General features: G+C 43.0%; 2 protein-coding genes across 10 annotated transcripts in view; one reads left to right on the top strand and one right to left on the bottom strand.

Moving 5' to 3' along the window:
* Positions 1-9,173, bottom strand: part of Glud1 (glutamate dehydrogenase 1) — a 36,010-nt gene extending 26,837 nt beyond the window's left edge. Inside the window, exon 1 of the mRNA XM_052733959.1 lies at positions 8,516-9,173. Within this exon, the coding sequence (XP_052589919.1) occupies positions 8,516-8,960 (445 nt within the window). The 5' untranslated portion in view covers positions 8,961-9,173. The remainder of the gene's footprint in view (positions 1-8,515) is intronic.
* Positions 9,174-9,281: 108 nt separating this feature from the next.
* The window catches only part of Shld2 (shieldin complex subunit 2), an 89,078-nt gene continuing 85,793 nt past the window's right edge, over positions 9,282-12,566 (top strand). For 6 of the 9 annotated variants that reach the window (XR_008217190.1, XM_052733954.1, XM_052733953.1 and 3 more), the window contains exons 1-2: positions 9,283-9,660; positions 10,562-10,616. The gene's annotated coding sequence lies outside the window, so the exon portion shown is untranslated. Of the gene's footprint in view, positions 9,661-10,561; positions 10,617-12,566 lie in introns of all 9 variants that reach the window. The other 3 variants (XM_052733957.1, XM_052733955.1, XM_052733958.1) reach the window with 2 other exon arrangements.

The following is a 12,566-nucleotide window of genomic DNA, read 5'->3' as shown; positions in this document are numbered from 1 at the left end:
AATTTCTCAATTGAGGTTCCCTTTTCCAAAATTACTCTAGCTCTTGTCAAGTTAACTTAAAACCAGCCAGCACAGGCAGCGACAGAACAAAAAGTTTACTACCATGGGAAACTTTGAAATAGCCAGTTCCATCCCTGGGATCCACATGGTTGAAAGGGAGGACCAGATTCTTCCAAGTTGTCCTCTGACTTTCACGCACATACCCTCAACCCCCACAAAATAAGTTAAACAAAATAAAACCCACAAAAAAAAACCAAAAAAAAAAAAAAAACAACAACAAAGCAAACCAAATCTTCTACCCCTTCAAAACTAGCTGGAATTGCCATAGCGACAGAGAAAACAAATCACCAGCTCATTACACTAAAAAAAAAAAAAGAGTGAAAACCACAACTGACAGCTTGACATTTTCTTCCTCTTTCTAGCTGAATCAAAACCAAACACCCACTGACACATCTCCTCAGCTACCATCCTTTGGTATGATGAATCAGTAATTACACATTTACGGAAATTCAAAAAATTTTAAAATTACTTGAACTGGTATCTCTTTAATGGGGCATAGTTTATCCTTCAGCAATTCAAATTCTGGCTGTCTTCTAAATGATCTACTATGGTCTACTTAATAAACTAGAGTTCTAAGCTGTGAATGCAGCTCAGGGCTAGAGTGCTTGTGCAAGGCCCTGGGCCTTGTCACTCATAGACAGGCAAAGGGAAAAGAAGGGAAAGGAGGAAGAAAACCAATCAACTCACTTGGTGGTGCCGAGGAACTGCTTTGTCTAAGAAGGCAGGAACATGCCTTTTAAGAACTGCCAACCCACTACTGTACCTGTTCATTTTAGCCCCTTGGAAGACATAAACTTAAGCTTACTGAGAAACAAAGTTTAGCCTCTTTACTGAAAATTTAAATTATGTCTTACACATGAATGTTTTTAAATCACAATTTAAGTCACTTGATCAGCACTGTGACCAGCCTTTTCCTTTGGGAGTGGGCATTCTCAGTAACTTAAATCTGTATTCTGGGAATGGGCTAATATAAATTATTCTTATCTTCCCAAATAATCTCTATGTGTTTGTTACTATGAACACTGTAGCTGTCTTTGTGCTTAAAGCTTACCTTATCACCCTGACAGATGGGGGATTATACATTAAAAAGGGGATCTTTTAAAATTTTTAAATAAAAACATTTCTTATATATTCTTTTCTTCTGACAATGACTTAGTCAGTCTTTCATTTCCAACAGGTTTGATGCTAAACTACTGAGTATAAAGTTGGGTGACAGCTAGGTATGATGGTGCATGCCTCTGATCCCAGCAGACAGGGAACTGAGGCCAGCGTGGGCTACAGTCAAAATGATAACCTGACCTCCAGATGATGTTGGGTGAAATTTAGCAAAAGGCAACAGTAACTATCCTAACTTATTATGAAAAGATTCAAAGGACTGAAGGGTTAAAACCTCAGCTATCTAGTTTCAGTGGGTCTTCAGAGAGTAAGTAAGAGCAGAATTACTATTAAAGAAAGGGAGGCAACCGACCACAGAAACAATGGTCAAGAGGGGACTATATACTATGCAAGGGCACAGTCAAGAAAAATACATGTGTGACCATTACACATCATTTTACATAATACAGCCTTCAATTTTTTTTAAAAGCCTTATCTTTAAAATGAGACATTTTAATTGATGTGTGTGTGCATGCATGTGCCCCAGTATGTGTGTGGAGGTCAGAGGACAATCTGGAGTTAGTTCTCTCCTACCATGTGGATCCCAGGGATGGAAATCAGGTCATGAGGCTTGGCAGCAAATGCATTTACCTGATGAACCATTTTGCTAACCCCTATTCTCTTTACTGGGTTATGGTCTAAAGCCTCCAGTGGATAATTGAAAGTATGCATGATACCAAACCCTTTAAATACTATGTATTTCCTACTCATATATACACACTATATAAACTATTACTTTTCAATTAAAAAAACTTTTTAAAAAAATAAGTTTGATGTGTATGGGATTTTTGCCTGCCTGTATGTCTGTGCACTAAGTGCATGCCTGGTGCCCGTGGAGGCCAGAAGAGGGCACTGGATCACCTGGAACTGGAGTTCTAGGCAGTTTTGAGCAGCCGTGAGCTGAGAAATGAACCAGGGTTCTTAGAAAGGGCAGGTGCCCTTAATGGCAGAGTTATCTCCCGAACTTCCATTTCGTTTTCCCTTAATTTTTTTAAGACTGTGGCTTTGCAGCCTCAGCCTCCTCCTATGTCAGCCTCCTAAGAGGTGGGATTTAGGTGTGAACCATCACACTTGGCAAAGGAAGCTCTTTATGGCTGCTCTTTGGCATATCTAAATATCACAAAGCACAGGAATATGAATATGGCAAGACAAAGGTATGGCCATGAGGAAGTGGTTAGCATGAGATTTTATGCCACTTCCCAGAATGGCCCACAAGACTATTAATGGCCTATTCCTGGGATTTCCTACTTAATACATTAGACTATGCTTGAACGGCTTTTCAGGTGGGCCTGCTGTTGCCCCATTCTGTCCCTAGTACCATTACTTTTTCTATCAATCTCTTCGACTGGAAACTTTGTAGTTTTCCTGTCTCCATCTCATATATACTCACTATGGAATACCATCATTTCTTCAAAATATTTTTACTTTAATTTACCTCATTTCCTTTTCATACTATTACCTATCACCTTCAGTCCTAATTAGTTCTGATGCTGCCTAGTTTTCTATAATACACTGGGCTTATCATTACCCACTCAACAAAGCTGAAAAAGAAAACTTTCTGCCCATCACTTTTGACATCAAATGGACTTTTGAGTTCTTTGCCAACACAAAGTGGGCATTCCCTAATTTAATTCATGTCTAACACTATCATCCAAAGTTCAGACCTCATAGATTAAGGTTTAATAATCTCACAAGATCACCCTTCTTCAGATACTAGTTACAAGTACTGGGTTTGTGCCTGGTAGCGGTAGCAGCACTCAGGAAGCAGAGACAGGCGGATCTCTGTGAGTTTGAGGCCAGCCTGGTTTACAGAGCAAGTTCCAGGACAGCCAGGGCTATACAGAGAAACTCTGTCTCAAACAAAACAAAACAAATAAAACAAGAACTGGGAAGCTGGGCGGCAGTGGTGCATGCCTTTAATCCCAGCACTTGGGACACAGAGGCAGGAGGATCTCTGTGAGTTCGAGGCCAGCCTGGTCTACAAAGCAAGTCCCAGGGAAGGTTCCAAAGCTACAGAGAAACCCTGTCTTGAAAAACCAAAAACAACCAAGAACTGGGTTTGACTTGGATACAAAACCAGGGGTTTCCACAGACCCTCCTCAGGTTCCTCAATATGCTACTCAGACAAATACTTTACATATAACTAAGGATACAGTAAGCAAATTTCTTTCCCCAAGGAGCTAGGGGTACACCATCCTCCAGACACAAAGATGTACTTACCAACCTGGAAGCTCTGTGAACTTCCCATTTTCTTTCTCTCTCTCTCTCTCTCTCTCTCTCTCTCTCTCTCTCTCTCTCTCTCTCTCTCTCTCTCTTTTGGTTTTTCGAGACAGCGTTTCTCAGTGTAGTTTTGGTGCCTGTCCTGGATCTTACTCTGTAGACCAGGCTGGCCTGGAACTCAGAGATCCTCCTGCCTCTGCCTCCCAAGTGCTGGGATTAAAGGCATGCGCCACCACCTCCCGGCTGAACTTCCCATTTTCTTATCACCTTTTTCTTTTTTTGTACAAGACCCACTGTGTAGCCCGGCTGACCTGGAATCTCTGGAGACCAGCCTAGCCTTAAACTAAGAGTTCTTCCTGCTTCTGCCCTCAATATCTGTAACATTAGTGCTATTTAAAAACTGATTTTCGGGGCTGGAGAGATGGCTCAGAGGTTAAGAGCACTGTTTGTTCTTCCAAAGGTCCTGAGTTCAATTCCCAGCAACCACATGGTGGCTCACAACCATCTGTAATAAGATCTGGCACCCTCTTCTGGCCTGCAGGGATATGTGCAGACAGAACACTGTATTTATAATAAATAAATAAATCTTTAAAAAAACAAAACAAAACAAAACTGATTTTCATAAACAATTTCAATTATCACAGTGGAAAATCCAATTTCTTTCTGTTACAAGCCCAAAAGCTCACCTTTTCACTTCTTTTATGTACACATTAATCATTACCCATTTTTCTGGAGTTCAATGTGCACTGGGGCTTGGTTTCCGATCTATGACGTGCCAGTTTTTACAAAGTGTGCTCTCTACAAGTGACCTGTAACTAGTTAAGTGGACTTGCATACACAAAGAACGTGAGACAAGACAATCTGTAGCACACATTGCCTCAGGTTTCAGAGCTCTTCATTTGTTAGCACATCGGGGCTAGAGATACATGGATTTATGAAATGACAGGTCTTTCTTTATAAAGGCAAACAGTTTTGTATTTAACTAAAAAGTATTACAAACACATCACAGCTAAGTGCAAAAGAATGTATAAATCATCTGGCTTATAACACAGGTTAAATTCTGTATTTTATTTTGTAGCAGCAAGACACTGCCTTGCTTTCAAAATATTAGGTTACACAAGATACCCATCTACTGCTCACCATCTATATTTAAATGACGATTTGAACAAGTTCTAACATAGGAGAAAGAACCATTGATGGGAACTTTTGACTTAATGGTTTTAAGATCAAGACACTGATGGGTAAGTTAGAAGACAAAGAAAAGTGACTCATATAATCAGTTGATGGCTGAATTCTTTCTTCTAAACTGTTTTTATTTTAAAGTTTCATTTTGTGTGTATGAGTGTTTTGCCTGCATGTATGAACGTGTACCACATGATGTCTGGTGCCTGAGGAGGTCAGAAGTAGGCACCACATCACTGGAACTGGAGATGTGGATGGTTGTGAGTCACCATTGAGTGCTGGGAATCAAACCGGGTCCTCTGCAAGAGCAGCAAGGGCTCTCAACTGATGAGTTGTCCTCCAGCCCCCACACTGCTTCTTAAGATCTTTATGCTAGCTGTTAATAGAACAATCTGCTGAGAAAGTTGCTCTCTTTCAGAATATGTAGCTTCAGGAGAGATGCAAATGGAGATGAGGGAAGGCATCTACCAAAATGCAACTCTACCCTGGCAAACAACTGTGTGACATGATGCACCCAGAACATCCTCATGCCCAATAGAAACAATCTCTACAATGCTTTAAAACATATCTGAACCTTTGAACAAGTCCTCTCAAATCAGTTGTTTACTACAATATCCATCTTTGCTACAGAATAAAATTTTTTATTTTTTTTTTGAACAGGGTCTATCTCTGTAGCCCAGGCTGGCCCTGAACTTCAGATCCCCTTGCTTTGCCTCTTTAGTGCTGAGTATTACAGAATAAGGTGCACACTGCCATACCTGGATACTGATTAAATCCAGGGCCTTGAATATGCTAGGCAAGGCTCCACTCAATTAAGTCACTAGTCCCAGAGGCAAATCTAGTAGTTAAATATGATTTGGAAAAACAGAACCACAAAACCAGGTTTATTAAATATTTACTTAGAATAAAGTACTCACCAGTACCCCCACATCTTAAACTACCACTTTCCATTATAGTTTAGACTACTGCTTCAATATAGGATTTGTTTTTTGAGTCAGGGTCTTACTGAGTAGCTCAGCTGAACTTCAACTCACAATTCTCCCAGCTCCAGGGCTAGGGTTGCAGGCAAGTTGTCACTGGGCCTGGCTCAACCTTGAGGATTTTATTTTAGGGAATTCAGGTCTAAGGTCACCGTGGAGGAAAGATTAGATATAGAAAGTTGAAGGCTGGGAAAAGGATTTCAAGGAACAGATGAGGGTTCCCTTAATAAACACTGGGAGATCTGGGCATGAGGACACAAGCAAGCAGGAAACTGAGGAAGTAGAAACAAAAACAGAATCCCCAAAACACCGAGAGAAAAGAGAGTTTACCTGGGGGTGGTAGAGGCATTGTAAAAATATTTAAGAGTTAAGACTGCTCAACTGTACAGGGGTTATTTAAAAAAACAATTTTTTTTAAATCCCAAGCACCTAAGACATCCTATATTTCTAAGACTGGAGGCTATGATTAACAGCTTTCAAATGAGAGATACGGTCTCCTTCCTATATTGCCCAGACTCATCTCAAACTTCTGGGTTCCAACGGTCCCCATGCCTCAGTCTCCTGAGCATACTAAACAGTTGGCTTTTTGATACTTTTCTTAGATAGCTTTAGGTTTTTGGCAGAGAAAATCCCCACTGAAAATAAGTTCTTCTTAAGCATGGTTTCTGCAGGAGTGCTGAGACTGTTAACACTTTGAAATAAATGATGGGAGTCCATAGCACTCAGATTTTGCTAATCATCTAATATACTATTTATTTATTTCCTTAAGGGCTTTCATGGCTATACAATCTTTGCCAGTTCATAAAGTTTAAAGATCTTTTTTTTTTCCTTGCTGTATCATCATGCAGTGTGGTTGCTGTTAACTAACTACAAATCAGTTTCTCTGTTTCTGTCCTGAGACTTAGCAGCTCTCAGTACCAGTTCTCTCTGTAGGATTTTGTCTTTCAATGTACTCTGGGCAAGTGCTATGGTTACTGGGATCTGGTAAGGCTGATATTTGTTGCTACGTTCATTATTTTGGTATTAAACTTCTGTGACAACAAAAGCATTTAAAATGACACACTATGGCAAACTTGAATTGCTTTAATGAGCCTGTGGAGCTGTGACAAGACAGAAACAGGACCTGGGCTCAAAAACACCAAATCAGCCGGGCGGTGGTGGCGCACGCCTTTAATCCCAGCACTCGGGAGGCAGAGGCAGGCGGATCTCTGTGAGTTCGAGGCCAGCCTGGTCTCCAAAGCGAGTACCAGGAAAGGCGCAAAGCTACACAGAGAAACCCTGTCTCGAAAACCAAAAAAAAAAAAAAAAAAAAAAAAAACCAAATCACAGGACACAGAAGAGCTATTCTAAGAGAATGGAAATGCTGCATGCCCTTTGTAAAGACAAGGGTAATTTAGCATTTGCAATACAATGCCTCTTGCTCCAACATCCTTGTTTGCTCTGTAGCGGAGTACAAAAGTGTTCCCAGCTTGGGGAATGAGGGAGTGGTAGGAAGAACGAAGGTGACAGACAGTGGGACAATGACTACCCGATTTATAGGATTTTCCAACTGCCTGGGAAATTGGAGGTCAAAGTGGTTCCAACAGCTGCTAGCAGAGGGAACTACTGAGTTAAGGGGCAATTAGGCTCCAAAGGTAAATCCTAGAAGTAGGTGGACTCAATGCAAATTTGGTAAATCATTGAACCCTAACCATAACCTTTGTTCCACCACCCAGAACACCCCCGCAGCTTCAGCTTTTCCGGTGTAGAAACATTCTTACAATTTACCCTTTAAAACAAAACCAAAAACAAACAAACAAAAAAACTCAGCTGGTAGCAAAGACTCTGGATAACAGAGGCTGACAACGGTCTAGCCCAGAGGTTCTCAAACTGTGGGCCGCGACTCTACAGATTCACACAGCATATATTTACATCACGATTCATAACAGTAGCAAAAATAGTTATGAAGTAGCAACGGAATAATTTTGTGGTTGGAGGTCACCACTACATGAGGAACTGTATTAAATAAAGGGTCGCAGCATTAGGATGATTGTGAACCACTGGTCTAGTCCAAACTCTTCTGTGCTCACTTGCCAATCCAACCCCCGTCAAGGCTCCTACTCAACAGCAAAGGAACAAAGGTGGGTTTCCTGTTACTCTTATGTCATTTTTTAGCACTCTTAAAGCTGTATTGGGGACAAAATGAAAACAAGGTTTTTACTTGCCTAAAAAAAAAAAAAAAAAGCAATGTGACTAGAAAACCCAAATCTACACACATCCCAAAATTTAAACCACAGGATACCTTGATGACTGCTGAGGCTCAAATCTGGTACTAGCCGGGACAAGAACACACCCCCACGGCTATTTCATTCTATTGGTTGGCAGGTAGTTCTGTAGTCTACACCCTTTAGATTTAATGTCAGGACGCCCTATGTTTGTTAGAGACGTTACACCGCTACATTTTTTTTTTCTTTTGGGAGGGGAGGAAAGGGGCACAACACAAGAAGCTACCAGTGTAAAAATTCTATTAAGTTATAAGATTAGTGAGCTCCGTTGGTCAATAAAACTTTCTAGATTCCAACACCAGAAAGAAGATCATTTGCTCTGTTCTTGTATCATCGGCCACTGGCGTTACGGAGCTCACGCTAGGTGACAGGCACTGAGGCCAAAAGGAAACCGGTGCAGTGTCCTCAGTGCAGACGACACCAACACATGCAGAGGCCCGGGTGAAGGTTTGCCCAGAAAGAAGGCTGGCAAATGACGTGGTAGTTTTAGGATGGAAAAAATAAAAAAAATCAGTATCCTCTAAGGCTGCCACACCCTAGGCGGGGAGCTTGGAGTGGGGCACGGCCTGCAAGGGGGGGGCTGGGCCGAGTAGCGGCCCGGGCTGCTGGAGGCTGGAGGGGCGGGCGGGCGGGACGGGGCCGGCGGGCGCTCACCTCCCTTGCAGGGCGTGCGGTGCTGGCTGTGCTGGGCCCGGTAGCCTTCGATGACCTCCCAGGAGCCGTCGTCGCGCCGGATGGGGAAGGAGAGGCTCAACACATGGTTGCAGGGCTTGATGATCCGCAGGATGCCGCGCACCCGGTTCCGCTTCTGCTCCTCGCTCTCCCGGGTCTTCAGGTCTTCCACCAGCTTGTCCTCCACGATGCTGGCGCCACGGTCGAAGAAGCCCTCCACCATCTTGAAGAAGTTGGGGTCGTCTTCGCGGTCGGCGGCCGCCTCGCTGTAGTGGCGGCGGGCGGCGGGGGCGAGCCCGGAGAGCGGGGCAGCGGAGGGCTGACCGCGGGCCCAACCCAGCAGCGCGGCCGAATCTGCGACCGCAGAGCCCAGGGCAGCGGGCCCGGAGCGGGCCAGCAGCAGTGCTTCTCCCAGGCGGCGGTACATGGCGGCGGGCTGAGGAGAGAGCGGCGGGGCCCGAGAAGACCAGAGCTCGCAGGCCTGGACCGCGGGAGGAAGGGCTGGGCGCGCGCTGCCCTTTTAAGCCGCAGCTTCCTGCTTGCCTGGCTGTCCCCTCCCCCGCGCAGCTTCTCGCCCCACCGGGAGGACGGACTTCGGCGGCCACGCGCCGCCCAGGGCGCTGGGCCTCCCCTCCGCCGCGGCCTCGCCCGGCCTCCAGGCGGCGGCGCGTGCCCGTGCGGCGTCGGGGGCGCGCAGGCGCAGGCGGGGCTTGGTGCGCATGCTCGTCGGGGCGGGGCTAGCGGGGGCACGCGCGCGCAGAGCCGGGGGAGGGAGGCCTAGGCTGTCGGGGACCGTCGGGAGTGTGGGCGGCCCGCGAGGTCGGTCCCCTGTCACTCGCGCGGAGGCCTGGTCGGTAGGAGCGGACTCCCGGGAGGCCACGCGGTCTGGCCAGCCACCCGGGCCGCGAGAGTCACCAGGCCCCTCCTTTCCGCCCTCGGCCGGAACGGAGTGTGCGGGTTCGCGGCGCGGCCGGAGAGTGAGCTAAGCGGCGGCCGCCGAGGCGCCTGGGGAGTTCAGACTGGAAAGCAAGAAGTCTTAGGACTAGAGGGAGGAGACCCTGGCCGCACTGGCCTTTCCGTTGCACAAGGTTTTAATTTGTTCTGTTCAACTGTTCAGCGATCTTGAGGTAAAAGAGTAATGCAAAGCATTGTTGTCTCTCGTGTGCCAGTTTTTTTTTTAATTTTTATTTTTTTAAGTCAGTTTCACTCTGTAGCCCAGGCTAGCCTGAAACTCAACTCAACATGCCTGCTTCAGCCTCTGGAGTGCTAGAATTACCGGCATGGGTCACCACACCCACTCATTGTTGTAACTACGATGGACTGAGTGTGCCTAGCCTTTAGGATTATGTCGTAAAGTGCCATACATACGTACGTATGTATGTATGTATGTATGTATGTATGTATGTATGCTGTAAGTGGTCCAGGAGCTGGTTTGTAAATTATGTTTCAAAATTTAAATTGTAAATTATAAATTTTATAAATTTATATAATTACACACACATATATAATATTCTTTAAATTGTCCAGGATCTGATTTGTAGATTATAAGTTTCACAATGGTAGCCAGGCTTGGGAGTTGTATGCCTGGAACCCTAGGACCTGGGAGGTGAGGGTAAGGGATTGAGTTTGAGACCAGCCTGCGCTACATGACACACCCTTTTTTCTTCAAAACAAACAAAAATGAATCTACATGAGAATTCTCTCTCTCTCTCTCTCTCTCTCTCTCTGTCTCTCTCTCTCTCTCTCTCACACACACACACACACACACACACACACACACACACACACACACACACGTGCTTGCAAAGGCCCAATAACATCCTTTAAGGCAAGTCACCAAATGCCACATTGCCACATTACTAGTGAAAGTACCCCAGGTGACAACCTAGATCAGTTAAATGACATTCATTTACCTCAGTGTACTCTGAAGCAAAATCGATCTTTCTTTTCCAGGGCAGCTTATATCTTACCCTACTTACCGAATAAATGATAACTGTTAATTATATTTGTATTTTTTTTTTTTTTTAGTAAAAAAGATTATCTGGCCTGCTCCATGATTTTGGCTTGATGTGAAAAGATTAAGGTACCGAATTTCCTTTTCACTTGATAATAGTATCACTTTATGATTTTTACATTCTAAGAAACAAAACATTCCATCTCCTACCTGAAGCTTCAGGAGAATAGAGCCCTCAGATCCTGAAGTTTAAGCATAGCCCTGCTAGTGTCCCTGAGCACGTGGACATGGTTTTCTTTCCATGTTAAAATCTTTGATACATTTTCAGAAGGATGGTTTATGAACTAGTTTTATCTTTCTTACTTGTTTTTTAGTTTTTTTGTTTTGAGACAAGAGTCTTACTCTATAGCCCAGGCAAGTCTGTCACTGAAGTTGTGGCTCAGGCTGGGATTGCCTCATAAGCTACCTTATCAGATAATTTTCTTTCTTTCTTGATAGCCATAGCCTTCAAAATAAATAAATAAATAAATGTTTAATATTGCTTTTTCTATGGTTTAGTTACCCGAATGGAAGGTGGTGGAGTTGACATTTTTAGAAGTGATGAGAAACACAGCGGTAGAAACGATTTTGTTTAATTGCACATCTCCTGTGTGTCAGTTTTTTAAAAATGACTCTCAGATCAGTGGGCATGGTGGTACTGCCTTTTTTTCTCAGTGCCTGGGCAGCTAAAGCAAGAGAATTGCCATGAATTTGAGGCTATCCTGGGCCACACAGTGAATTCCAGGATAGCCTGCAAGACACTGTATTAAGGGGAGAAAGACAAACCAACAAAATAACAACTCAGAATCTAATAATGTAGCTGCTTTTATTAAGCATTTTTAAAAATGTTTTAACATATACAAGTTACACAACATTTAAACAGTGTATATTTATAGGTTCTAAAAAGTAAGAAGAGTGAGTAGGCATGTTTTTGACAACATGCCTTTGATCTCTGGCCGAGGGGCTTATATATCTGATTTGGAGAGGAGCTTCGCCTGCATAGTGAGAACCTATTCCCCCCCCCCAAAAAAAAAAGGATGAACTTCTACGAGTCCACCTCTTTAACCCCTGTTTAGTATATAGTTGGAGTTTCTTTCCACCCTGAAGGAGGTGTTGTAACCCCTTACTTGACAGGAGGCACTGAGGCTCAGGGCCTCAAGGAAATTGTCAGGGTTCACCTATCTAATAAACAGGCTGTGATTCAAACATGCATATATGACTCCAAAACTGTGTTACTTTTGCCTATTCAAAAATGTATATTTGTTTCATTTAGAATTACATTTGATTGCTTTATAAAATATATGAATAATGTCCAAATTACAGTTTAATTATTCATAGTAATTTCCATTTCAAAAAGAGACCAAAATTTAACTTGAAAGGAATTTTAGTCTTTGATGGCATCTAACAAAGACAAATTGGTTTTCTGCCTTTGAGGTTGATATGACTTTTTCTTGCTATTTTACAATCTTGCCCTGTTCTTGATCTATAGTGCTCTTTTGTACTTTCAAGTACTTGAAAAAGATTTTAGAAGAATGTTAGAACTTAGACATAGCATATAAATACATGAGCAGAAATCATTGATGGATTATTTAGCTTGAAAGGGTTGTATACATTTTCTATTCTGTACATGTCATTTAAATGGAATCATTCAGTATATGATCCTTAGATGCTGTAAATGTATATTAATGTAACTACTTCATTGCCTGACTGTACCCCTCCTTCTCTGTTCGTTTATTATCTATCACTAAACTGTATCCACAACTGTCACATTTTTAAGATTCATTGATTACAGACAGGTCTTTGCTTATTTTGATAGGAATGGTATTTGTTATGAACATTCTTATACAAGTTTTTGTGTAGAAATAATTTTCCATTCTCTTGTATGTTTACCTGGGAAGGGAATTGCTAGGCTATGTGGTAAGTTTGAGTTATACCTTTTGAGAAATTGTCAAATTATTTTCCACATTGACTGCACTGTTTTAATTTCCATTGTCCGTGTAAATGGATTCCAGTTTCTCTCCTCACCAGTGTTTCTATCTT

This window comes from Peromyscus californicus, unplaced genomic scaffold, assembly GCF_007827085.1.
Source record: "Peromyscus californicus insignis strain IS unplaced genomic scaffold, ASM782708v3 Scaffold_12__1_contigs__length_115047231, whole genome shotgun sequence".
NCBI lineage: Eukaryota > Metazoa > Chordata > Mammalia > Rodentia > Cricetidae > Peromyscus > Peromyscus californicus.
Note: the sequence above shows the minus strand (reverse complement) of the source record. Positions and strands in the feature narration are given on the sequence as shown.